Below are 26238 nucleotides of genomic sequence, written 5' to 3' on the forward strand. Positions count from 1 at the left end.
TATGATTTTAAAATATGTATTGAAATCATGTATTATTCGTTTAATGATTCATAAATTCTAATTCAAATCAAGTGTTATTCATTTAATGATTCATAAATTATAATTCAAATCAAGTGTTATTTAATCATACGGATTTACTAATATATTTGATTTCATAATGTATTTGAATGGATTTGCATGGATTTCTTTGTGAAAAATACAAAGGCCCAAATCCGAAGGAAAACCTCCGGATTTGTAAATACTAATCCGAAAAAATTTGAAAATTTATATATTTTACTTAGATTTATAAATACTATATGGATTTCTAAATCAATAAAAATATATAAACCAATAACACCTAATTTTACCACAAATTTGGTGTAGAAGCGTTATAATTTTAATATTGTTCATTTAAAATTTTTATTATACTAGTCAACTAGCATATAATTATACATACATGAAATCCATCTTCTTAAAAAATGCAAACGTTAAATTACACAAGTCTTCTGCTTATGTTAATATAAAAAAAGATATGGTCTACCTCTAGATGTTGATAACAAAAGTCTATTTACTGAACACAAATTACATCTAACTTAATTAGGTTGTATTTTAAAAATAATATAATGGTTTGTTTGTCTTATACAGTTAGACCATATAATACCGGTTAATATGTAAAATACTCTATATTTAATCTGTAAGAACTAAATTAGATAAATCAGTTACTATTATAACTGTAAATGTATTATACATGCAAATTTAAGCATAAGTTATATTTATGGTTTCTGTTAGATAAAATTTTGCTAAAAAACTACATATCAAAATCTAGTTAACTTCCTCCACATGATAAAAAAGGGTTTAAAACCGCGGTTTTAATCAAGAGGACCTCCTCATGGGTGGACAGAGCGTTCTTGAGTGGAGCAGCGTGGTTGGTGAGGGACGAGAACGGTGCTTCATAGTCAGCTTCATAGTCGTAGGGCTTTCCCTCATCTAGCCTCTGCTTTAGTTGCAGAACTTAACGCTTTCCTATGATCAGTTGGGTCGCTTGCAAGCCACCACATTGATAGGGTAATCTTTGAAACTTCGTCTCTAGGATTGCGTGAGGCTTTGTTCGTTGTGATCGTTTGCTGCGGAGAGATTATGTCCATCAAAGATATCGTACATGCAGAACCATCCATCGATCCAAGTGTTTTAGAGAGAGATTTATCGTGAAATCTTTATCCATAAAACTGTTCATCAATATTGTATACGTTGCAGGTAATTTATATTTAATAGAATTAAAATATATATAATAGATATAATGTGTTACTCAGGATTAAAAGAAAGACAAAGATTAGACAATGTCATTTATTGCGAGATAACTGTATATCTGTCTCTTACGAAGAAAAAAATAGACAACTGTATATAATGTACAAGTTGGTTTGATCTCCCGTTCTTATCTTCTTTGATAGCGAAACGAGCAGCGTTAAGTATCCATGTCTTGTATCAAACTTCCACCATCGATCGACTCTAAACCGAGTTAAATTTATGGTGAAGACTTTTTCCACATTCCTCCCATACAGTTGGTGTCTAAGATGGTGAGTATCGGTCGAATGAGTTATCAGAGTTCCAAACGTAGAGCATCTCCAATGATTTGAGAAACTTTTTTAAAAGTTTTCAACATTATAATATTACTATTCGTAGAAATCAAAACAAACCAAATAATCAATACGGCTATATATATATATATAGTAGTTTTAAGTGAATTTTGTAGTTATAGTCTTTTTAAATATTTACCCATCCACGAAGTTGATATAATCTCCCGTTACTATAATCTCTGACAGCGAAATTAGGTCAAGCACTGAAGTCTTCGCATAAGGTTAAACTACGAAGTTTCCCGTGGGAAAAAATACGACTTTTCTACATCCTCACCCACACCATAAATTGACTTAGTTTCTCAAAAACTCAAACACATACCAAAACAGTCTTCAGAGAAAGAAAAAAAGAGAGAGCCATGTTCGTGAAGCTACTCACCATCGTCTTCTTCTTCTTCAGTCTACTTTCTCAACTCCTAAAATCCTCTTCCCAATCTGTCAACAACTTCACTTACAATGGCTTCCATCTTCCACTGACTCTCATATCCATCCAAGGGAAAGCAACCGTCACACCCAACGGTCTATTAAAGCTAACCCATTCAACAATGTACATGACCGGTCACGCCTTCTATAACCAACCAATCCGGTTCAAAGATTCTCCAAACAGCACTGTCTCGTCCTTCTCCACAACATTTGTCTTCGCCATCATCCCTCAGGTCAAGACATTTAGCGGCGACGGCATGGCCTTTTTCGTGGCTCCTACCTCCAGCCCCCCGTCCGGAAATCCCGGTGAATACCTGGGGCTCTTCACCCCTTTGAACAATGGTAACCAAACGAATGATATATTCGCTGTTGAATTAGACACCATTCTGAATGATGGGTGCAATGATACCAACGATAACCATGTCGGGATCGATATTAATAGCTTAAAGTCAGTTAAAAGTTCACCCGCGGGGTACTGGGACGACGAGACGGGTCAGTTTAAGGACCTTACTCTGATCAGTAGTCAGCGGATGCAGGTTTGGGTCGATTACGATGGCCTTACCAATCAAATTGACGTAACGATGGCTCCTTTCAATCATGACAAACCAATAAAACCACTTGTCTCTACTGTCAGGGATCTATCCTCGATTCTTTTGCAAGATATGTTCGTCGGTTTCTCGGCTTCAACCGGTGCTGTTGTATCGCAACATTTTGTCCTTGGGTGGAGTTTCCAGGTGAAGGGGAAAGCTCCCCCGTTGGACTTACAGACACTTCCAAAACTTCCAGAGCTGCAGTCCAAGAGAAAGGGAATCCCGCCGCTGACTGCCTTCTATTTTGCTGTGACACTTCTCGCCCTACTTTTCTTTTTGTCCCTATTGCTCAGGGAATTTGTGAAATTTATCTTTAGGAGGAAGATAAAGTTTGTAGAGGAGAAGGAGGAGGAGGAGGAGGAGGAGCTAGAAGACTGGGAAACAGAGTTCACCAAGAACAGGGTGAAGTTCAAAGACTTGTACTCCGCCACGGAAGGATTCAAGGAGAAGGACGTTCTCGGATCTGGCGGGTTTGGGAGCGTTTACAAAGGTGTCATGCCCAATACAAAGAAAGAGATCGCCGTGAAAAGAGTGTCGAACGAATCCAAACAAGGGTTGAAAGAGTTTGTGTCTGAGATCGTGACTATTGGTCGGATGAGTCACCGGAACTTAGTCCCTCTTTTAGGTTATTGCCGTCGGGAAAAGGAGCTTCTTCTAGTGTACGACTACATGCCCAATGGAAGCTTAGACAAGTATTTGCATAATAGTCCAGAGGTCACCCTCGACTGGAAACAAAGAATTAAAGTCATTAAAGGTGTGGCATCTGCCTTGTTCTACCTCCACGAGGATTGGGAACAAGTGGTGATTCACCGCGACATCAAATCCAGCAACGTCTTATTGGATGCAGAGTATAATGGGAGACTTGGGGATTTCGGTTTAGCTCGATTGTGCGGTCACGGTACGGATCCTCAGACCTCTCACGTCGCTGGAACATGGGGATACCTAGCCCCCGATCACATGAGGACAGGGAAGACCACGACCGCAACTGATGTTTTCTCGTTTGGGGTGCTTCTATTGGAAGTTGCGTGCGGTAGACGTCCTATCGAGGTTCATAAAAAGAGTGGTGAGACGGTCTTGCTCGTGGATTGGGTTTTTGGGTTTTGGAGTGAGGGAAACATTTTGGATGCTAAGGATCCAAATCTAGGGACAGAGTTTGATCAAAGAGAGGTCGAAATGATTTTGAAGCTAGGGTTTTGGTGCTCTCACTTCAACCCTGAGGCTAGACCAACTATGAGACAAGTGTTACATTACCTAAGTGGAGATTCAATGTTACCAGATTTCTCGCCTTTGGACTTGCGTGGGAGCGAGATGATGTTGGGAACCCACCACGGACTTAGCATGACAGGCATTGGCATGTTTACAGGTGAATCTTCCATGGTTGATTCTGTCCTCTCCGGTGGGAGGTGACTTTGAATATTAGGACGTTTGTGTGCCTTACGTTACATATTGTTTCCGTCCGTTTCGTTTTATATGTCAGTTCTTCTGTTTAATGAAATTGTTTAAAGTTCTTTTTTCGTATTGATAAAATTATTGAATTTTCTAATAGACTCCTTATTAATACAGTATGTTTTTTTTGTGTTTGCTAATTAATAAACTGAAAGATAAAAGATGAAAGTGGGAAAACTATAAAACATTTGCACTGAAAATATAATGATACTTATAATGAAGTATATTTTAAAGTGTAAAACTAAATTTAAAATGAAACAAAGAGAGAACTTACCCACAAAAAACATGGTTATATACGCAGTGCCGTGCGAGGCAATTTGGGGGCATGAGACCAAATTTTATTACTCATTATCTTTTGTAAATATGTATATTTTCAAATTTGTATTTGTTTTTATAAATAAAATAGTACAAACACAATATATAGATAAAAGTGATTTTTTTTTGCTGCTAAATGGCATATTATATGTATACAGAATATAAGTTGATTTAATATTACATTTGAAATTATATGTTAAAATTCATTTGTATTGTATATTTACTCAAATGTTGGAGTATATTTTATGGTCATAAAAACATAAAATAATATTTAAATTATTTATAAGAATATTTAGATCATAAGGTTAATGTAACATGCAGTTCTATAAAGCTAAATTTAAAATATTAAAAGATACAAGCTTATTTATTAACTATGCTTAATAGGAGTTAGTACTACGCCAAGACTTTTAGAGGTTTTTAGACAGATCTTAGAATAATCATATTAAAATCATCTTAAATAGAATCATAGAAAAGTCTAAAATGTTTAAAACAAATTTGTTATATAAATATCTTTTTATTTACCTATAAACTGAAGCTAGAATAGAATTTATTTTTTGACAAAGAAAGCAAGAATAGAATTACATGAAAAGGAATATCAGTTGCTCAAAAAAAGGAAGTTGAAATCATGAGGGAAAGGTGATCAAACCTGTGGAGACTTAATTTTAAAATTATACTAGATTTTGACCCGCTATTTTTAAGTGCAAGATTATTTTTGTTAATAAAATAAGTAACATGTTTGTTAGTTCATAATAGAAATAAAAAATCTATTTGTTCAATCCATTTTTACTTGATAATTTTTTTGTATATCCGATGAAATAAATCAAAAAACAGAAATTATAAAAATGTCTGCATATTGATCATAGGTTTGCTTAGAAAAATTAACTTTATTTAAGTTGTTAACTATTAGTTTAAAGATAATTAGAAATTGTTAATTAGAATTTATGTGAAATGTTAGCTTTTTAAACGCATATATTTAGGAAATTTATGTAACATCAATTTAGAAAAAAATTATATTTAATTTAAAAATATATCAGATAAAAACTTATTCTAGTATAACCATCAATGGTTATAGTATCAAATATTTAAATTAAATAAGAAGTATATATTGCATACAAATTAGAATTATTATCATTTACAAATATATGAAAAGATTAGTTACCATAAATATAAATATAGAAAATATTCAGTTGTCTATTTTAAATAAATAATATTTATATTACTTTATATAGATTTTAGCAACTGGACGTTTGAGGGAAATGCCTCGTAGGCACGGCCCTCGTATGCTTTTCTTGTAGAAAAAGAGAAACGTCCAGATAAATCATTATCATCAATCAAAACGAACTTCACGTAGCTCTTAACAAGAGCAGCTTCGATTTCAGCCAAAAACATTATCTTCTCTGCCTCCAAGAGTCTATGAACCTCAGATTCTTACTCTTCGCATCATCAACCTTGTGCAGTTGTGCACAGCATCATTGCTCGCCTTCTTTAGAGCACGGACGCATAACGCTTCACTTTTCTCATTCTGTTCATAGCAACCAGGACAGTGCAATAAAATTTAAAATCTTAAACTTTTCTAAACATTTTATACTAAAACAATGTTTTGATACAACAGATTTGCACTAAAACAAAATGAGAACAAAGAGTAGAAGAAGATTTTACACCTTGTACTAAAAGTACAATACAAACAAGCAACATGTGAATTGGATAACTAAATAACCTCGTCTCCCCGTTACACTAGGATTTAAAACTGACCACCAAAAGAGAGGTGGAATCATCATGTTGGAACAGTGTAGTAAACAACATCATCATCTTGACTGAACATCACCACACTTGTAAACAGCACCACCACAAAAAAGGATACAACAAACATGAGTTTGGCATACCTCATGTTCTTCTTCTTCTTCTTACTACTCATTATCATCTGTGATTGAGGTGTTGTTTCTTCACTTAACATCACAGTTGATGATGATGAGATTGTTTCCATCGCTTGCTTCACAGGTGTTGGAGATGATTGCTTCCTGAGTTTAGTGTTCTGGCGAGATGGCATTGGACTCTGAATGTCAGAATGATCCAAGCCCATATCATCAGGATACTGAAGAGAACTGATTAGCTTCCTCGGAGTGCTATAGATGTTGAAATTTTCAGCATTCATGTTCCTTGAACAACAGTGTCTCTGTTGCATCATAAAAGAAAAGTCAGAAACATTATAAAGAAATTAGCAAAATCATAACAACAAAGATGGATCAAAGTTCCTCACCTGTGGACTAGTAGGAGTTGTGTTCTGCATCCTCCTGTTCCTCAAACTTCCCATTACAAAACCTTCAAACTCATTATCACAATGATCATAGGGGACAAGAGGTGAATCAGAGACAGTGGTGTCTCCAGAGAACAAACCATCCTTCAAAGAGATATCAACCACACCATTACTCCTCCACAGTTTCCTATTCACACTCCTCCCATCAAAGTTACAAGAGCTACGCGGCGAAGACTCAACCGGAGAATCATACCCACCACTAAAAGACCCTCCAAGAGTCTGTGACTCAGGTGACAAAGACTCATTATCATCATGAGAACGAGGAGAACACTTTCTTCCACAAAAATTCGAACCAGTCACAGAACGACAACCTTTCTTCTCCATCTTCCCCTCAAGCTCCCCAGCTATCCTCTTAGAAGTCACCATCGCTTCATAAGCAGCTCCTCTAACGTACGCCATCTGATCCGTCTGACACCTCTCCATCTCCTTAACAATCAACTCAACCTCAGAGTAGATACTCCTCGGATCCAAACACTTCATCAAAAAGTTAATCATCTGCACAGCGGACAACCTCTTCTGCGAGTTCCCTTCCTTCACACCGAACCCGAGTATCCTTACCCCCGTGTGTATCAACAGCCTCGCGTAAGCCTCAACGATCAAAGGATTACGCTTCGCAAGGGCCATCACCAAACCCATATGCAGATGCGTCTGGTTAGAGTTCGCGTCCAACGCAACGACGACGTTTTGGCAGACTTTATTCACCATCTCGTCAGAAGCAAACCTCCAGTTATCACAATCCACGAGAGCTTTGAGACAAAGCGCGGATCCTGAAGCTAAGCTCTCTTGTGAACACAAGAGAGAGTCAGAGAGAGGCTTACACAGAGAGTGTATAATCACACGTTTCTTGTTTTCTTCTTGTTCCGTAGGGTCGATACCGTACCTAGCGATGGCGGGGACCACTTTGGAGCAAGCTTGCTGGAGAGGGAAGGATCCAGCGCTGGAAGCTAAGGTCTTGACGATGGTGGACATGATGGTGTCGATCTGGGGGACGATGTTGGGTCCGTGGACGCGAGCGAGGATCTCGTAGAGGGAGATTGTGTATTCGCCGGAGAGAGAGTTGGTCTCTTTGGTCTCGGAGACTTGGGCTAGGAAGCTCGGGATGGCTTTTGAGTCGAGGTCTTTGACGTAGGACTTGAGAGCTTTCATGGCGGTTTTGCGGCTCTCTGTGTCTTTGTCGAGGTTTGCTAGCTCTTGTCGGAGAATCGGGTTGAGATTTAAACCCATTGCTCTAAACAGAGACAAAAGTCAAACACTTTAGCAAAACCCATGTTTCAGATCTGTTAAAGTCATAAACTTTAGATGCATTGTTCAAATCTAGAACTCTGTAAAATGCAAAGGTGTGAACTTTCCGACAGAAACTGAAAAACCAGACAGCTAAGTTCGAATTCAGACAGGTTCTAGAAAAGACAGAAGCGAGAATGTCGGAGAAACAGATCTGTACCTTGTTGGCTTTGTACTGGAGACAAGAGAAACAGATCTCTGTATTAGCTGCTTGCTTCTACCTGGAACTAAGCTTTCTTGAGAGAGATCTTGTTTGGAAGAAAACTCTCAAGGGAGAAGAAACCAATGTAAGAAGAAGAAGAGAAGCTGAAGCTCTGAGAGATGTTTATGAAAGAAAAATCCCGCACATTTTCAAATGTATTGAGACAAGTGTTGGTCTTTAGCGGATTTAGGGTTTTTGTTTCTTTTCTTTTTGTCTTGTTAAGGTCTCACTTCGATTCATTTGTCGCCGTCTGTATGCTTTTTAGTTGTTTTATTTTTTTTTCTCGCGTTCCGACAAATAAAATAGTAGATCACTAGGATGAGACCCGCGCCCTGCGCGGGATGAGTTTTAATTTTTAAATTTTATAATATTACATATATATTGGATAATATTGAGAGAGATCTTGTTTGGAAGAAAACTCTCAAGGGAGAAGAAACCAATGTAAGAAGAAGAAGAGAAGCTGAAGCTCTGAGAGATGTTTATGAAAGAAAAATCCCGCACATTTTCAAATGTATTGAGACAAGTGTTGGTCTTTAGCGGATTTAGGGTTTTTGTTTCTTTTCTTTTTGTCTTGTTAAGGTCTCACTTCGATTCATTTGTCGCCGTCTGTATGCTTTTTAGTTGTTTTATTTTTTTTTCTCGCGTTCCGACAAATAAAATAGTAGATCATGTGTTGTAGTAGATTAGATTTAAATTCAAATTTCTCTCTAAATTCAAAATCTCACCGCTCTTTCATTAGATGCAGTGGGTCCCATTTCAGTGGACGAAACTACCCCTTTTTCGATCTATTATTTATCTACAACATTTTCAAAATATTTATTTTTGTCTTCATTTAACATTTTCAAAAATATTCTAGGTGGGAGACCGTGTCCATCACATATTAACGTCTACATTAAAATATGTTTTAGATTTATTTTAATTCTGTCAATTAAGTTATTAATTTCTTAGATTTTTTATATAATAATCTCATTTTCCCTTACTATTGGAGATTATGAAAAGTTGAAAACTTATGATATTCAAGCTAGTTAATAATTGTGATGAATATTTTTAGGGAGGTAAATGTGTTTATGATTAAGATCTTCTCCTAGTAGCATAAAAAAGGAGAGGTAAGATTTGATTAACGGAGAACAAATTTCAATTCTTTCCGATTATCAATGATTTTGGAGAAATTTTGGAATAGGTAGAGTTTCATATCATATTCAGACCCGTTAATTGTGGTGTATATCCTTAGTACATTAAATGTAATTATGAGAATGATTTCTCCTTTGTAGTATAAAAGAAGTTACAACAAGTGATTGATGGAGAAGAGCTTATTTCTCAATTCTCTCTAATATCTATACTTTAGAATATAACTCTATCTATGCTTTAAAACCAAGTAATGGAATTTGAGGGTCATACGTAAAAAAAGTAGCACAGAACCAACAAAAAAATGTATTTCTTTTGTTTTGAAATCTCTTATTGGGTGAGTTAATCGATGAAATTGTTTAACAAGTTGTTGGTTCCAATGAGCTCATCACTCATGGAGCACACACAATTGGCATGTCGATTACTCGCAGCTCAGGTGTTTTCAAAAGAAAGTCCAGTAACGCCTAGGCTTTCTTATCCCTTTATCTTATTTCCTTCCCCAGCCATTGTATCTTTCCTCCCTCCCTATATCCCAATGCCGAAAGTACACAGTATCAGATTATATCAGTAAATCCAGAAGCTGAGGATCAAACTATGTATACGATGATCGACCACGGTTCGAAGATTCTACCTGATTGAATCAAGTGATAGAGCTAACGAAGAGAAGATGATCTCCCTCTCAGGAATTTCGATATAAATTGAATTTATCCTTCTTCAACCTCTCCCGCTAAGATCCTCTGTTACCAACAATTTATCATTTAAATATTAACATTTTTATATTTTAGATATGGAGATGAATTTTTTTACTCTTATTTTTTTAATATCGTTATGAAACAAAGTAACAATTTGTAAATACTACTTTTAATATGTTGTTGTTGTCAATACAAACTTTTCTTAAGGTAACTAACTATATAAAACACAAAGTAAAAAAAACGATAAAATTTTCAAACTATAAATAAAAGAATAATGTGAAAACTAAAGATTTACAAAAACATTGCTTCTTTTTTTGTCAACACAAAAACATTACTTACAAAACTTTTTCATCTTAAATTTCCACTGTCTACTACTAGAGGTTCACTATTCTAGTATTCTTTTTCTTTTAATATGTTGTTGTTGTCAATACAACTTTTCTTAAGGTAACTAACTATATAAAACACATAGTAAAAAAAAACGATAAAATTTTCAAACTAGAAATAAAAGATTAATGTGAAGACTAAAGCTTTACAAAAACATTACTTTTTTTTTTGTCAACACAGAAACATTACTTACAAAACGTTTTCATCTTAAATTTTCACTGTCTACTACTAGAGGTTCACTATTCTAGTATTCTTTTTCCCTGGGCTTTCATAATTGTTATTTCTCTTTCGCGATGGATTCACCCACTGCACTCTTTAGAGGATGCAATTATCATGTGGGCTTCTGGTCAGCAGTTGGGGTTATCAACCTATATAACAGGTTCTTCTCCTTCTTCTACTTCAAGGAGCCCAAATGCCATCATGCTGTTGTTAACTTCTTCCGATGGATCCCTCAAAACAATTATTAAACTCTCAGGGTTAGTGTCTGATATGGGTTTCTTTAATAAATGTTTTAACATGCAACATTTAACTATATATGCAATCAAAGTAATTTTGAGAAAACAATTTTTAAGAGTAATTTTGATATTGTGAATGATCAATTTAGAAATTAAACTAAATGAATACAATCCGTGAAGACAAAAACAATCATACGATCTCTTACGTCCAATTGATAAATCAACTGAATGGCCATATTGATCGAATAGTTTTCACATCATGCATCTTAAAGTTTTCATAATTAATCAAAACAATATACCAAAATTTCTCTTAAAAAAAGTTTGAAATCTTTTTAATTTTTATGGTTATTCAAAAAAGAAAAAGAGAAAGATGATAATAGAAATGTTTATTTTGAGAAAACAATTTTTAAAAGTAATTTTGATATTGTGAGTGATCAATTTAGAAATTAAACTAAATGAATACAATCCGTGAAGACAAAAACAATCATACAATCACTTACGTCCAATTGATAAATCAACTGAATGGCCATATGTATCGAATAGTTTTCACATCATGCATCTTATAGTTTTCATAATTAATCAAAACAATGTACCAAAATTTCTCTTAAAAAAAGTTTGAAATCTTTTTAATTTTAAAATTTTATGTTTATTCAAAAAAAAATAAAAGAGAGATAATAATAGAAAAAGAATATACCTGCCTTCAAGTGCTTAAGATGGGATTTAGACTCTGATCTGAAGAGAGCGCAGCGCGCAAGTCATTTGTTTTGGTAATGAGCCGAGGCGTGAGAAGGAAGCTTCCCATCGTATATATGAGCGGCGACACTTTCAATACTTCCTTCAAGGTCTTACTTCACAGTCTATGAGCGACATCTGAAAGTACACCATCGTTTCTTGAGAAAGAGAGAGAGAGACAGAACAAGATCAAGAAGGAAGAGTGGTGGTAAGAGAGGAAACTGACATTGTTTGTTTATATAGACAGATGGTGTCGGGTTTTAGTGAAAGTTACCGTTGGTGTTTCTTTATTTTTTTCCAGTTTTTTTAAATTTATCATCCACCGGTAAAAAAATGAAGAAAATGTTACCGTTAGTTCTTTTGGTCCCGAGGAAACAGAGACCTTTCAACGTTTCACCTCGGCAAAGGGGTTAATTTATTGGTGACATGTTTTTAATATTCTGATGACTTGAGATTTGACAGATTGATTATGCAATTTCAAAATAGCAAATACTAATAATAATTAACCAAAAGGTCCGAAATTGAGCCTGTAAAAGGCCCATTAAGAAATTATAAATGGGCCGGATACGACGATGATTACGTGTCACACTATCCAAATCGGCTAAAAAAGTGCGTGCCCTGACGGAGAGAGAGAGAGAGGGGCGATGGAAGAAGAGGAGCACGAGGTAATTAATCTTGGGATCTAGGACATGGAGACAAGAGTTTGAGAGGGTGGAGACAACCTTTTCTCTGAACTAATTAAAGCCTTACAGATGGAGAAATGGAGACAAGAGTTTGAGAGGGTGGAAGAAGATGGAGATGACCAAGGATTTGAAAGAAACAGCAAAATGTCAAATATTTTATAAAATAAGACAAGTTACAAAGGCAAAACTCATCCCATGGGATCAACAAATGTTTCTAAATAAAGTATAAGAAATGGAACAATCTTTGGAGCTTTTAAGTATAAGAAATGGAACAATCTTTGGAGCTTTTATCTTTTACTTGACTTTGCTTTGGCGTCTACTAGTTTTCTTATTGAGTCTTGGTTTCTGATGGTTTCGAGGGTGTTCATCATCTACTTCCTCATTTGGATTTACTTCTTCAAACTTCACGGGTTTGATTATGACTCCAGTCTTCTTCACAACCTGTGCACAAGAGGTCAAATCGCCACAAGGTCAAAAAGAAGTGCAACAGAGGTACTAATGAGAGCTTGTCAAAGTAATGAAGAACGAACCTCTGGACGGTTTAGATCTCCAACAACAGTAGAGGGATTAAACTCGGGTCCTATAGGCATACGCATACTATGTTCGAAAACTTCCTTTGATGTAAAAGGGAAAGGTGGAGTCGTAGTATGAAGTTTCTCAGCCTGTCAAAAACATTTAACATGAGTATTAATCAAATCAGATGGTTATGGCCAGCTGAGTGAGAGACACTACTGACCTTTTTATCAACCTTCTCTGATATGATAACATGTTTAAGACGAAAGTCTTTCCTTGTTTTGAGAGCTTCCTCTCTCTTTCTCTGAGCATCTTCTTCTTTCCTTGTTGTTTTGATCTGATGATAACCTCTCTTATTGGTAGGCCATGGTTGTCCCCAACCAGGAAGCAGAACCGGCTTTTCCGGTTCAGGAACTTCCTGATTTAGAACCTCTTGCTTCTCCTTCTCAAACTCACCTACCACATCATCACCAGCAAAAGCACGGTTTATAAGCTCTGCTTGACTAGGAACTTCAAAGATCCCGTCCACCATTTGCTCTGCTTCACTCTCTGAATCTTCACTTTCTTCATCTCCTGAGATGAGAATGGTTCCATTGTTTCTTCTAGAAGGTGAGGCAACATCTCTTACATCCTCTAAGTCATTATCGTCTATGTCACTATCACTGTTGTTGTCATAGAAGTTATCTGAATCCTTTTTAGACTCTTTTGGAGCTTCGGTTGCACCAAACACTCTTCTACCACTAACACTAATTGTTTTTTTAGGCTTTACTGCTCCACCAGAGTTCTCCCACTCTTCATACTCCTCTACTGCACGGTTTGCTTCTTCATTAGCTTCCTCATTTTTCTTTTTCATAGCACGGACCTAACCAAACATAAAGGATAAGATAAGACACCACATGAATGCACCAAAGAATCAAAAAAACTGTTTTGGAGAAAGCAAAGCAAATGTTACCATGAAAGGTAATGACATAAGACCAGAGTTGCACACTTCATCATCTTCCAAAGCTCTCAGCGTCTTCTCCTTTGCTTTTGCTACCAATTTATAAGGAGTCTCCTGATCCGAACCATCACTCAACTCTTCTTCATCACTGCTACTTCCATCTCTCAAGGAGTTCATCTTTCTCGACAAAACAGCATTTATCTGAAGTTGCTCAGTGATAGCTTCCCCAGTTCCATTGTATTTCACATTCAGTCCACGTCTTACCATTCGTTTGGCCCATTTTCCTCTGTTCTTGTGCTTAAACGTCATACGTTCCTCTGCACGTCTAGCCTCCTGCTTCATAGCCTCTTCTTTAGCCATCTCTGGGTCCATTAATGCTCCCAGCACCGAGTTCCTCAGGTCTTTGTTTTTGAGGCGGTGATAAAGTTTGGACTTAATCTTCTTGATCTGTTTACTCTTTCGCTCATGGTTAAAGAGAAGGCTCCGCATCTTGGCAATGTGGTTATAGTCCTTTATGTGGTCTTCCATAGAAACCTGCATCATTCAAAACAATTACATCAGAAGTTCAACATTAACTATGTTCCATGGAATTAGAGCTTGAAAATTTTGAATTGCGGGTGCGAGTCGATATTTTAAGCAAGGCGGGGGCGGATCAGCCGAGTTTGCAGATACCTACTAATCCGCAAAAAAAGAAATTTTTTAAAAAAATTTAAAATATTTTTCGTAAAAATATATAAAATATCATAAATATTTAAATAATTTTAATTATAAATAATTATCATATATTTAAAATAATTATTTTTAATACAATTAATATTAACCACGGGGTTTGGTGAATTGTCACGGGTTTTAGCGAGACGGGTGCGGATATAAATTTTTTTGCTTGGGGGTTATGCACGTCCGGGTAGAGTTGACCCGCGAACCAAACACTACATGGAATGAAGTAGATAACAGAACTTGCCTGGTTCAATTCAAGAAGCCGAGCACCATCTTCTCTATGAGCCTCTGAGACCTCATTATCATTAAGCACAGAAGCCATCCTCATCTCAAACTCAGTCCTCGGTTGAAACTCCGATGCTATTGCGCCGACCGTAGACTTTCCAAGATTGACGACTTCTTGGTTAAAGTAAACAGTCGGGGCCTCCCTGTTCCTTTTCACCAGATGCACCCACTTGCTAAACTCCTCATCAACTAGTCCTCTCGCCGCTTTACGTTCCAGTCTTTCACGGTCTGGCTTCGGCAGAGGAGGGTGAACAAGGGACTTGTAAGTATCCTTCCTCATCCGGGAGATTTGTTTGCTTGTCTTGTGATACTCTTCAAGAGGCGCCAAGAAGTCTTCCTCGGTGAGGATGTTTTTACCCGAGAGAACGTCACGTGTGGGATTGAATTCACCTTCTGGATAAGGTTCAGTGAAGAGCAGAGGTTTGCTCTTATTCTCACCTGAGAAAAAAAAGATAAAGAGTATCAAGGTGGGTTACATATAGAGCTTACAAATGCAATGAAGAAGAAAGTCTCTCAGTCTTTACTATTAAAAGCTGCACTTGGCATCCCAGTGAGTACTTGCAACATCCGTGCGTGTCTATCATCATCACCATCATACTCACTGTTCACACCATCTTCATCATCCTCTGACTCCACGTCTTCATCCTTTATTGGGGATAAAGACAATGAACCAGTGAGCCATATACCAGGGAAAACAATTGCTACAAGGAAAACCTAAAACGCTAAAACAACGCTAAAAGCTTAACATTAAAACGCTAAAGCTAAAACATTAAACACTTAAACAACGCTAAAAGCTTAAACACTAAACGCTAAAACACTAAAACATCAGTAAAACAACACTAAAAGCTAAAACATTAAACACTAAAACAAGCTAAAAGCTAAAATGCTAAAACACTAAAAACCATAAAACACTAACACAAGGCTAAAATCTAAAGCCTAAAGACTAAACCTAAATGCTAAAATGCTTAAACACTAAACTCTAAACTCTAAATCATACAGTGATTGCGGCAAACATGGGTTAACGAACCTCAAAATCATCTGGAAGTTTGAATTCGTAGTTATCGATGCGATCATAGCGGTTGTTTTTTCTTGATTCCTCTTCAGGGATGCCTTCTTCGTACTCGTACAAATCAACGTCGGAATCGATCTCATTGTCATCGGAGTTCAAAGGACGTTTATGAGTGGCGATCATCTTGAGTATTGAGTTGGGCAAGTGAGGACCTTTCCTCTTCTTTGACTTAGCTAGGGTTTTGGAGCTCCATGATGATTTCCTCTTTAGTGATCCCATGACTGTCTTGATTCAACTCGAGAGAGGGGCGCTCGTAGGGTTTATATACTTTTACTACACGGTCTGAATGGTTTTAGTTTTCTTGTCTGGTTTCTTATTACGTAAAGCCCAATAGGCTTTTAGGAGGCTTGTAAGAAGCCCATACATTAAAATCAGATAACATTGACACGTTCCCCACGTTCTCACATGTTTTACTGGAAACCTAATGAGTGGTTCAGACTTCAGAGTGTCACTCCAATATTTTCAGATTTCCTAATTAAATTATTAACAACATGCATTTTTTATATTTTATCTAACATCATATGTATATAATAAAAATGGGATGGTTCCAATCTAGTTTTCAAAATTGGTTATATAATAAATGTGATCTCGTACATTTCTCTAACCAAATTTAGATGATAGCTAATTATCAGGTGAGCCATGCAAAAGAAGAGAACATGCAAAAGACCCAAAGCATCGCAATTGTATAGTGGTGTTAGATAGAATGAAAATGACATATCCTTAGTCCATATACCAATCGCCTAACATAAACTGCATGTCATAATCATCCCCAAACTTCACTATGATTTTGCTCATTTTGTATTGTAATGTCCTTCCCGCTTATAAAATACTAGTCTCTTTACAGACATTTTTGACAAACTAATTTTATAAAGCTGTATAAAATTTTGGCAAACTTTATAAAACAGATTATTAAAATATAATGAAGTGAATTATTACTTTATGAGGTCATATAAAAAGTTAAAAATTATAAACAGTATCGACAAGGATAGGAATTGAAAAAAAGTATAGGAACTGAATTGGAGATTCTAAATGTCTGAAACTCTTATAGTTTCAAGACATTTTATTTTAATCATGTTCACACGTTCAAAACCAAACCTAAATAAAGATATTTTATTAAGCAAACAGTCTAATTTTGACTTAATGAGAAAAAAAAAAAGCAAAGCTAATTATGGTCAAAGGCCATAGTTACTTTCATTTTCACCTCTCCATCGGCTCCTTCCTTCCTTCTATATAAACCTTACTCTCCTCTTCCTCATTTCACATCCCTCAAAACCATTTCGAAATCAAATCTAGTTTGAGAGAGAGACACACAGACGACACCAAGCTTCTTTCAATCTCCTCGCCGCAGATCAAACTCTCCTATTCCTCGGATAAACCTCTCCTTCTGCGGCGGCGATATAAAAAGAACAAAACCTCCCAAACAACAAGAAAAGTTTCAACCTTTTATTGTCTGTTCCATCTCTCTCTCTTTCACATATTTCGATAAACATGGCTCGTTCCCTCTCTAGCGTTAAGTTCGTATCCGCTTTCGTCTCTCAAGAACTCTCCAATGCAATCTTCCGGTATGTTCTGTTTTTCCTCTGTTTTTATACTTAAAGACTCTGTTTTAAAACGGTGTCGTTCTGCTTTTCTTTTGGTTTAACATAAGGTTTTGCTTATGTTGTGCTCTGTTTTAGTCTGTTACTAAACGGTGTCGTTTGTGTTTTTCTTTTGTTCAACAGACGTGGTTTTGCTGCCACGACGGCGCAACCGAGCGGTGGAAAAGGTGGAGCCGTTGTTTCGGCGGTGATGAAGAAGGGAATGGAAGAATCGAACCAGAAGCTTTCTGCTTGGATTCCAGACCCCAAAACCGGCTATTACAGACCGGAAACCGGTTCCAACGAGATTGATCCAGCTGAGCTACGAGCAGCTCTCTTGAACAAAAAGCAGTGATTGATTAATTGAGTAAAGAAGTCTGCTTCTTCTTTTTTTTTGATTAATTATTGTAATGTTAATTTAATGTCTTGAGACGAGATCAGGGGAAGAGGGTTATGATCTTGTGCGGTGAACCCTGTTTTACGTGCGATTCTGTAATAAACCAATAGAGAAACCTTCTTGGTTGCTCTATTTTGTAACAAAAAGGATCGTTGGATATGATGTATAATGTATTATCCATTAATATAGTTTTCTAAAATCACTTATTTACTACTAGCAATCTTTTATTTTATAACTTAGCATAACTACTACTGATAAGTGTAAGACTACTTATTCTTTTGGAAAGGTATCTAAACTGGATATCAATAATTATAATGTAAGCATACCATACAATAGTCTAATAATTAGATCATATCTATGTTTGGTAAGCATATAAATCAGTGTTTACAATAGTTTGCAATAAGACATTTGTCTCTTAGCTTCATTTTGGTTAAACTGAGTTTTTTAATGACTAAGCATCAATGATCAAACTCTGAAAATCAGTATGTGAAGCTCAAATTACCACAACTATTCAAATACTACTAATACACATATTATCTAAACTATTAAAACAGGAGTACAAATTAGAAATAGCACTGTTTTTTCCTAAAGAATTACCATCCTATACCATTGGAAATAACTTTAAAATAAACCTCATAATTCCTTAAAAATCGCCAATCAATTAATTATGCATTTAGTAATTTGTTTCCATATTCTGCGCCACATATTTCAACAATAACTAATATATTGATTATCATATATTTTCAAATATTCGATTTAGTTTAAAAATTGAAGGCAGCGGGATATTTTCACTGAATAATTCATTGGCTTGGGAAGTCAAACCCTATGACATCGATCGAGGATGTTGATTCTTACTGCAAGAGTCCTATCAGCAAAGGCCTTGTATGTGTGGCTAATATCAAGTTCTCTCTGCCCTACATGCCAAAATCTTTCTCTCATATGCTCTGGATTATCTCCCACACAACCTAAACAAGACCATGCCTGAATTTGCGAGAGTTGCTTCAGATGGTGTAGTTCTTTTTGCAGGTATCTATCTTAAAACTTTGAGAGTAATAAAAAAATTCATTCAACTTTTTGATTCCTAACTTTTGAGCTTGGACTGTTTCTAGGTCTCCTGGTCAATCAAAAGAGTAAAGTTGCTGAATTTTCTAAATTCGGGCGTCCCGTAAGTTTACTACACCATGTTCTCGATTAGTTTATAAGTGGCATTAGCATTGTAGACTTAGTAGTTTATGTAGTTAGCCGTTTATATTGAACACATGATTAAAGGACAGTTATTACTTTTTCTTATTGCAGGCTAAAATGTGTAGCACATCATGGTGGGACCGATTCTATAACCAGATAAGCTTAGAAGAAAGACGCACCAAGCAAGAAGTTTGAACAAGCCTGCCAAGTCTTTCACCTCAAGCCATTGCATTAGTCAGCCACCACTAATCCAAACTAAAGCATATTCACACGTAAGGAATTAAATAGATAATTGTTATTCTCCTTTGTATTTTGCAACAAAGTCTTTGTCCTTTGTATCTATGAACACCATTTTTCATATTGAATTTAAATCATTAGAATCACCAGTAATTACCCCCATGAGGCCATGAACACTTGCCATCTTTAAATCAATGGAACCTAAGGTTATTCCTTACTCTGATCTCTCTACCCGTAACTGCATACATAAACTTGATCGCATTGTGACAATAAACCCAAGAGCCACCGCTAGCCTCTCGATGTGATGTCCACCACCCAAAAATTGAAATTTCCTCTGTCCTATAAGGCTATAACATCAAGGATATATATCTTATTAAAGTAGAAGTAATTAAAACTTTTGTTTGGCAACATATACGGTAGAACCTCTATAAATTAATATTGTTGGGACTTTGAAATTTTATTAATTTATAGATATATTAATTTACAAAAGTTTCCTTATTTAGATTTTTTTATTTTAAGATATATTTATTCTATGATAAGAAAAATATTTGATTTTAGTGTATATACATTAATTGTTATTTTTTGAAATTTGAATTTATATTAATTTTATTATATTATTTGGTTTATATAATATATATTGCATAGAACTTAAATGTGATTTTAGATATAATATTACTAAATCTCTTCAAAAAAATATTAAGTTTTAAGAAAAATATAAAAATAATTCTAATGTGAATATAAAAAAACATATAATAATGAGTTCTTACTTATATAAAATGTGTATACGTATAAATTTTTAATTTATAGTTTTAATGGGACCATATATTTACATAGAATTTTCTAAAAAAAAATTATCTTATTATATTATCGATTTGTGTCAAATTTTAAACCGATCCAAGTTGGGACCTATAAAATTTATTAATTTATAGAGATTATTAATTTATAGAGGTTCTACTGTATAATAGTTAAAAAAATAATGATGTTTGGAAACATGAATAGGAGTAAGTTAGGAAACAAATAATGAGCTTGTGCTACTAAAATAATTGGAAGTCCATTACATTATATTAAAAAGTAATGAGCTTATGTTACTTGATGAAAGGAGTTTATCATAAATTAATTCAAATGTATAATGTGGTTTTTAAAACAAATTTAAAGATTATAGACTTCAATATATAGAGCATTTACCGAAAACTCAATATCTTCGTCATGGTTAACATATAGATTTTTAGAAAAATTCAACAAATTGGACAATACTGTTTTAATACATAGTTGAATCATGTAATAACATAGGATGAAGTTCATTGAGGTTTGGAACCTTTGTTGTCTCCGTTTCTCTAGGGAATAACAATTTTATAGTGGTTAGTCTAATGATTTAGGGAGTATTTGCAGTTTTGCTAAATTAATCGATAAAAAAGTAGAATGATGTCCATGTACCATGAAAAAGAGTTTATAATACATTAATACAAATGTATAAAGTTGTTTTAAATTTTAAAACAAATTTATTGATTATAGGCTTCATATATAGAGCATTTACCAAAAACTCACTATTTTCGTAAGGGGTACACATAGATTTTGAGAAAAATTCAAAAAATTTGACAATACTGTTTTAATACATATTTGAATCATGTAATAAAATATGATGAAGTTCAAAGAGGTTTGGAATCTTTGTTGTCTCTGTTTCTCCAGGGAATAGCAATTTTATGGTGGTTAGTCCAATGATTTAGGGAGTATTTGCAGTTTTGCAAAATTAATTGATAAAAAATTAGAACGATGTTCATGTACCATGAAAAAGAGTTTATCATAAATTAATACAAATGTATAATGTGGTTATAAATTTTAAAACGAATTAAAAGATTATAGGCTTCATATATAGAGCATTTACCAAAAACTCACTATTTTCGTAGGGGGTACACATAGATTTTGAGAAAAATTCAAAAAATTTGAGAATACTGTTTTAATATATAGTTGAATCATGTAATAACATAGGATGAAGTTCAAAGAGGTTTGGAACATTTGTTGTCTCCATTTCTCTATGGAATAGCAATTTTATAGTGGTTAGTCCAATGATTTAGGGAGTATTTGCAGTTTTGCTAAATTAATTGATAAAAAAATTAGAACGATTTCCATGTACCATGAAAGGAGTTTATCATACATTAATACAAATGTATAATGTGGTTTTAAATTTTAAAACAAATTTAAAGAGTATAGGCTTCAATATATAGAGCATTTACCGAAAACTCACTATTTTCGTAAGGGGGTACACACAGATTTTGAGAAAAATTCAAAAAATTTGACAATACTGTTTTGTACATAGTTTTAATCATGTAATAACATATGATGAAGTTCAAAGAGGTTTGGAACCTTTGTTTTCTCCGTTTCTCTAGGGAATAGCAATTTTATAGTGGTTAGTCCAATGATTTAGGGAGTATTTGCAGTTTTGCTAAATTAATGGATAAAAAATTAGAACGATGTCCATGTACCATGAAAAGGAGATTATCATACATTAATACAAATGTATAATGTGGTTTTAAATTTTAAAACAAATTTAAAGATTACAGGCTTCAATATATAGAGCATTTACCGAAAACTCAATATTTCCGTATGGGTTAACACATAGATTTTGAATAAAATTTAAAAAATATGATAATTCTGTTTTAATACAAAGTTGAATCATGTAATAACATAGGATGAAGTTCAAAGAGGTTTGGAACCTTTGTTGTCTCCGTTTCTCTAGGGAATAACAATTTTATAGTGGTTAGTCTAATGATTTAGGGAGTATTTGCAGTTTTGCTAAATTAATGGATAAAAAATTAGAACGATGTCCATGTACCATGAAAAGAAGATTATCATACATTAATACAAATGTATATTGTGGTTTTAAATTTTAAAACAAATTTAAAGATTATAGGCTTCAATATATAAGGCATTTACCGAAAACTCAATATTTCCGTAGGGGTTACACATAGATTTTGAGAAAAATTCAAAACATATGACAATTCTGTTTTAATACATAGTTGAATCATGTAATAACATAGGATGAAGTTCAAAGAGGTTTGGAACCTTTGTTGTCTCCGTTTCTCTATGGAATAGCAATTTTATAGTGGTTAGTCCAATGATTTAGGGAGTATTTAAAGTTTTGCTAAATTAATGGATAAAAAATTAGAACGATTTTCATGTATCAAGAAAATAAGTTTATCATACATTAATACAAAGGTATAATGTGGTTTTAAATTTTAAAACAAATTTAAAGATTATAGGCTTCATATATAGAGCATTTACCGAAAACTCACTATTTTCGTAAGGGGTACACATAGATTTTGAGAAAAATTCAAAAAATTTTACAATACTGTTTTAATGCATAGTTGAATCATGTAATAACAAATGATGAATTTCAAAGAGGTTTGGAACCTTTGTTGTCTCCGTTTCTCTAGGGAATATCAATTTTATAGTGGTTAGTCTAATGATTTAGGGAGTATTTGCAGTTTTGCTAAATTAATGGATATAAAATTAGAACGATGTTCATGTACCATGAAAATAAGTTTATCATACATTAATACAAAGGTATAATGTGGTTTTAAATTTTAAAACAAATTTAAAGATTATAGGCTTCATATATAGAGCATTTACAGAAAACTAACTATTTTTGTAGGGGGGTACACATAGATTTTGAGAAAAATTCAAAAAATTTGAAAATACTGTTTTAATACATATATGAATCTTGGAATAACATATGATGAAGTTCAAAGAGGTTTGTAACCTTTGTTGTCTCCGTTTCTCTAGGGAATAGCAATTTTATAGTGGTTAGTCCAATGATTTAGGCAGTATTTGCAGTTTTGTTACATTAATGGATAAAAAATTAGAACGATGTCCATGTGCCATGAAAAGAAGTTTATCATACAATAATACAAAGGTATAATATGGTTTTAAACTGTAAAACAAATTTAAAGACTATAGGCTTAATTTATAGAGCATTTACCGAAAACACACTATTTTCGTAGGGGTACACATAGATTTTGAGAAAAATTCATAAAATTTGAGAATACTGTTTTAATACATATATGAATCATTTAATAACATATGAGGAATTTCAAAGAGGTTTGGAACCTTTGTTGTCTCCGTTTCTCTAGGGAATAGCAATTTTATAGTGTTTAGTCCAATGATTTAGGGGGTATTTGCAGTTTTGCTAAATTAATGGATAAAAAATTAGAACGATGTCCATGTTCCATGAAAAGGAGTTTATCATAAATTAATACAAATGTATAATGTGGTTATAAATTTTAAAACGAATTAAAAGATTATAGGCTTCATATATTGAGCATTTATCGAAAACTCACTATTTTCGTAGGGGGGTACACATAGATTTTGAGAAAAATTCAAAAAATTTGAAAATACTGTTTTAATACATATTTGAATCAAGTAATAAAATATGATGAAGTTCAAAGAGGTTTGGAACCTTTGTTGTCTCCGTTTCTCTAGGGAATAGCAATTTTATAGTGGTTAGTCTAATGATTTAGGGAGTATTTGCAGTTTTGCTAAATTAATGGATAAAAAATTAGAACGATGTCCATGTACCATGAAAAGGAGTTTATCATAAATTAATACAAATGTATAATGTGGTTATACATTTTAAAACGAATTAAAAGATTATAGGCTTCATATATAGATCATTTACCGAAAACTCACTATTTTCGTAGGGGGGGGGGTAGACATAGATTTTGATAAAAATTCAAAAAATTTGACAATACTGTTTTAATGCATAGTTGAATCATTTAATAAAATATTAGGAATTTCAAAGAGGTTTGGAATCTTTGTTGTCTCCGTTTCTCTAGGGAATAGCAATTTTATAGTGGTTGATCCAATGATTTAGGGGGTATTTGCAGTTTTGCTAAATTAATGGATAAAAAATTAGAACGATGTCCATGTACCATGAAAACGAGTTTATCATAAATTAATACAAATGTAAAATGTGGTTATAAATTTTAAAACGAATTAAAAGAATATAGGCTTCATATATAGAGCATTTAACGAAAACTCACTATTTTCGTGGGGGTGTACACATAGATTTTGAGAAAAATTCAAAAATTTGAGAATACTGTTTTAATACATATTTGAATCATGTAATAAAATATGATGAAGTTCAAAGAGGTTTGGAACCTTTGTTGTCTCCGTTTCTCTAGGGAATAGCAATTTTATAGTGGTTAGTCTAATGATTTAGGGAGTATTTGCAGTTTTGCTAAATTAATGGATAAAAAATTAGAACGATGTCCATGTACCATGAAATGGAGTTTATCATAAATTAATACAAATGTATAATGTGGTTATAAATTTTAAAACGAATTAAAAGATTATAGGCTTCATATATAGATCATTTACCGAAAACTCACTATTTTCGTGGGGGGGGGGGGGTACACATAGATTTTGAAAAAAATTCAAAAAATTTGACAATACTGTTTTAATGCATTGTTGAATCATTTAATAACATATGAGGAATTTCAAAGAGGTTTGGAACCTTTGTTGTCTCCGTTTCTCTAGGGAATGGCAATTTTATAGTGGTTAGTCCAATGATTTAGGGGGTATTTGCAGTTTTGCTAAATTAATGGATAAAAAATTAGAAAGATGTCCATGTTCCATGAAAAGGAGTTTATCATAAATTAATACAAATGTATAATGTGGTTATAAATTTTAAAACGAATTAAAAGATTATAGGCTTCATATATAAAGCATTTACCGAAAACTCACTATTTTCGTAGGGGGGTACACATAGATTTTGAGAAAAATTCAAAAAATTTGAAAATACTGTTTTAATACATATTTGAATCATGTAATAAAATATGATGAAGTTCAAAGAGGTTTGGAACCTTTGTTGTCTCCGTTTCTCTAGGGAATAACAATTTTATAGTGGTTAGTCTAATGATTTAGGGAGTATTTGCAGTTTTGCTAAATTAATGGATAAAAAATTAGAACGATGTCCATGTACCATGAAAAAGAGTTTATCATAAATTAATACAAATGTATAATGTGGTTATAAATTTAAAACGAATTAAAAGATTATAGGCTTCATATATAGATCATTTACCAAAAACTCACTATTTTCGTAGGGGGGTACACATAGATTTTGAGAAAAATTCAAAACATTTGACAATACTGTTTTAATGCATAGTTGAATCATTTAATAAAATATGAGGAATTTCAAAGAGGTTTGGAACCTTTTTTGTCTCCGTTTCTCTAGGGAATAGCAATTTTATAGTGGTTAGTCCAATGATTTAGGGGGTATTTGCAGTTTTGCTAAATTAATGGATAAAAAATTAGAACGATGTCCATGTTCCATGAAAAGGAGTTTATCATAAATTAATACAAATGTATAATGTGGTTATAAATTTTAAAACGAATTAAAAGATTATAGGCTTCATATATAGAGCATTTACCGAAAACTCACTATTTTCGTAGGGGGGGTACACATAGATTTTGAGAAAAATTTAAAAAATTTGAGAATACTGTTTTAATACATATTTGAATCATGTAATAAAATATGATGAAGTTCAAAGAGGTTTGGAACCTTTGTTGTCTCCGTTTCTCTAGGGAATAGCAATTTTATAGTGGTTAGTCTAATGATTTAGGGAGTATTTGCAGTTTTGCTAAATTAATGGATAAAAAATTAGAACGATGTCCATGTACCATGAAAAGGAGTTTATCATAAATTAATACAAATGTATAATGTGGTTATAAATTTTAAAACGAATTAAAAGATTATAGGCTTCATATATAGATCATTTACCAAAAACTCACTATTTTCGTAGGGGGGTACACATAGATTTTGAGAAAAATTCAAAAATTTTGAAAATACTGTTTTAATGCATAGTAGAATCATTTAATAACATATGAGGAATTTCAAAGAGGTTTGGAACCTTTGTTGTCTCCGTTTCTCTAGGGAATAGCAATTTTATAGTGGTTAGTCCAATGATTTAGGGAGTATTTGCAGTTTTGCTAAATTAATGGATAAAAATTAGAACGATGTCCATGTACCATGAAAAGGAGTTTATCATAAATTAATACAAATGTATAATGT

General features: G+C 33.7%; 4 protein-coding genes and 1 pseudogene across 4 annotated transcripts; 3 read left to right on the plus strand and 2 right to left on the minus strand.

The window, feature by feature from the left end:
• Positions 1-1906: 1906 nt before the first annotated feature.
• On the plus strand, positions 1907-4166 carry LOC125577622 (L-type lectin-domain containing receptor kinase IV.4-like). Its single transcript, XM_048739107.1, has one exon. The coding sequence runs from the start codon at positions 1970-1972 to the stop codon at positions 4028-4030; it is 2061 nt and encodes a 686-aa protein (XP_048595064.1). The 5' UTR covers positions 1907-1969; the 3' UTR covers positions 4031-4166.
• Positions 4167-5933: 1767 nt separating this feature from the next.
• LOC125577623 (protein SINE1-like) lies at positions 5934-8479 on the minus strand. Its single transcript, XM_048739108.1, has 3 exons — positions 8140-8479; positions 6642-7926; positions 5934-6557 (listed from the first exon to the last, which is right to left on the minus strand). Exons 2-3 carry the CDS (start codon positions 7920-7922, stop codon positions 6159-6161), a joined length of 1680 nt encoding a protein of 559 aa, XP_048595065.1. The 5' UTR covers positions 7923-7926; positions 8140-8479; the 3' UTR covers positions 5934-6158.
• Positions 8480-12379: 3900 nt separating this feature from the next.
• Positions 12380-16322, minus strand: LOC111200819 (U3 small nucleolar RNA-associated protein 14 homolog A-like). Its single transcript, XM_048739106.1, has 7 exons — positions 15735-16322; positions 15232-15352; positions 14667-15145; positions 13718-14239; positions 12989-13627; positions 12783-12914; positions 12380-12693 (listed from the first exon to the last, which is right to left on the minus strand). Exons 1-7 carry the CDS (start codon positions 15993-15995, stop codon positions 12547-12549), a joined length of 2301 nt encoding a protein of 766 aa, XP_048595063.1. The 5' UTR covers positions 15996-16322; the 3' UTR covers positions 12380-12546.
• A 702-nt stretch (positions 16323-17024) lies between these two features.
• LOC125577624 (protein SENESCENCE-ASSOCIATED GENE 21, mitochondrial-like) lies at positions 17025-17956 on the plus strand. The gene is made up of 2 exons (XM_048739109.1): positions 17025-17338; positions 17498-17956. Exons 1-2 carry the CDS (start codon positions 17265-17267, stop codon positions 17706-17708), a joined length of 285 nt encoding a protein of 94 aa, XP_048595066.1. The 5' UTR covers positions 17025-17264; the 3' UTR covers positions 17709-17956.
• Positions 17957-18107: 151 nt separating this feature from the next.
• LOC106426633 lies at positions 18108-19687 on the plus strand (annotated as a pseudogene).
• Positions 19688-26238: the final 6551 nt, after the last annotated feature.

This window comes from Brassica napus, chromosome A9 (genome assembly GCF_020379485.1).
Source record: "Brassica napus cultivar Da-Ae chromosome A9, Da-Ae, whole genome shotgun sequence".
Classification (NCBI taxonomy): Eukaryota; Viridiplantae; Streptophyta; class Magnoliopsida; order Brassicales; family Brassicaceae; genus Brassica; species Brassica napus.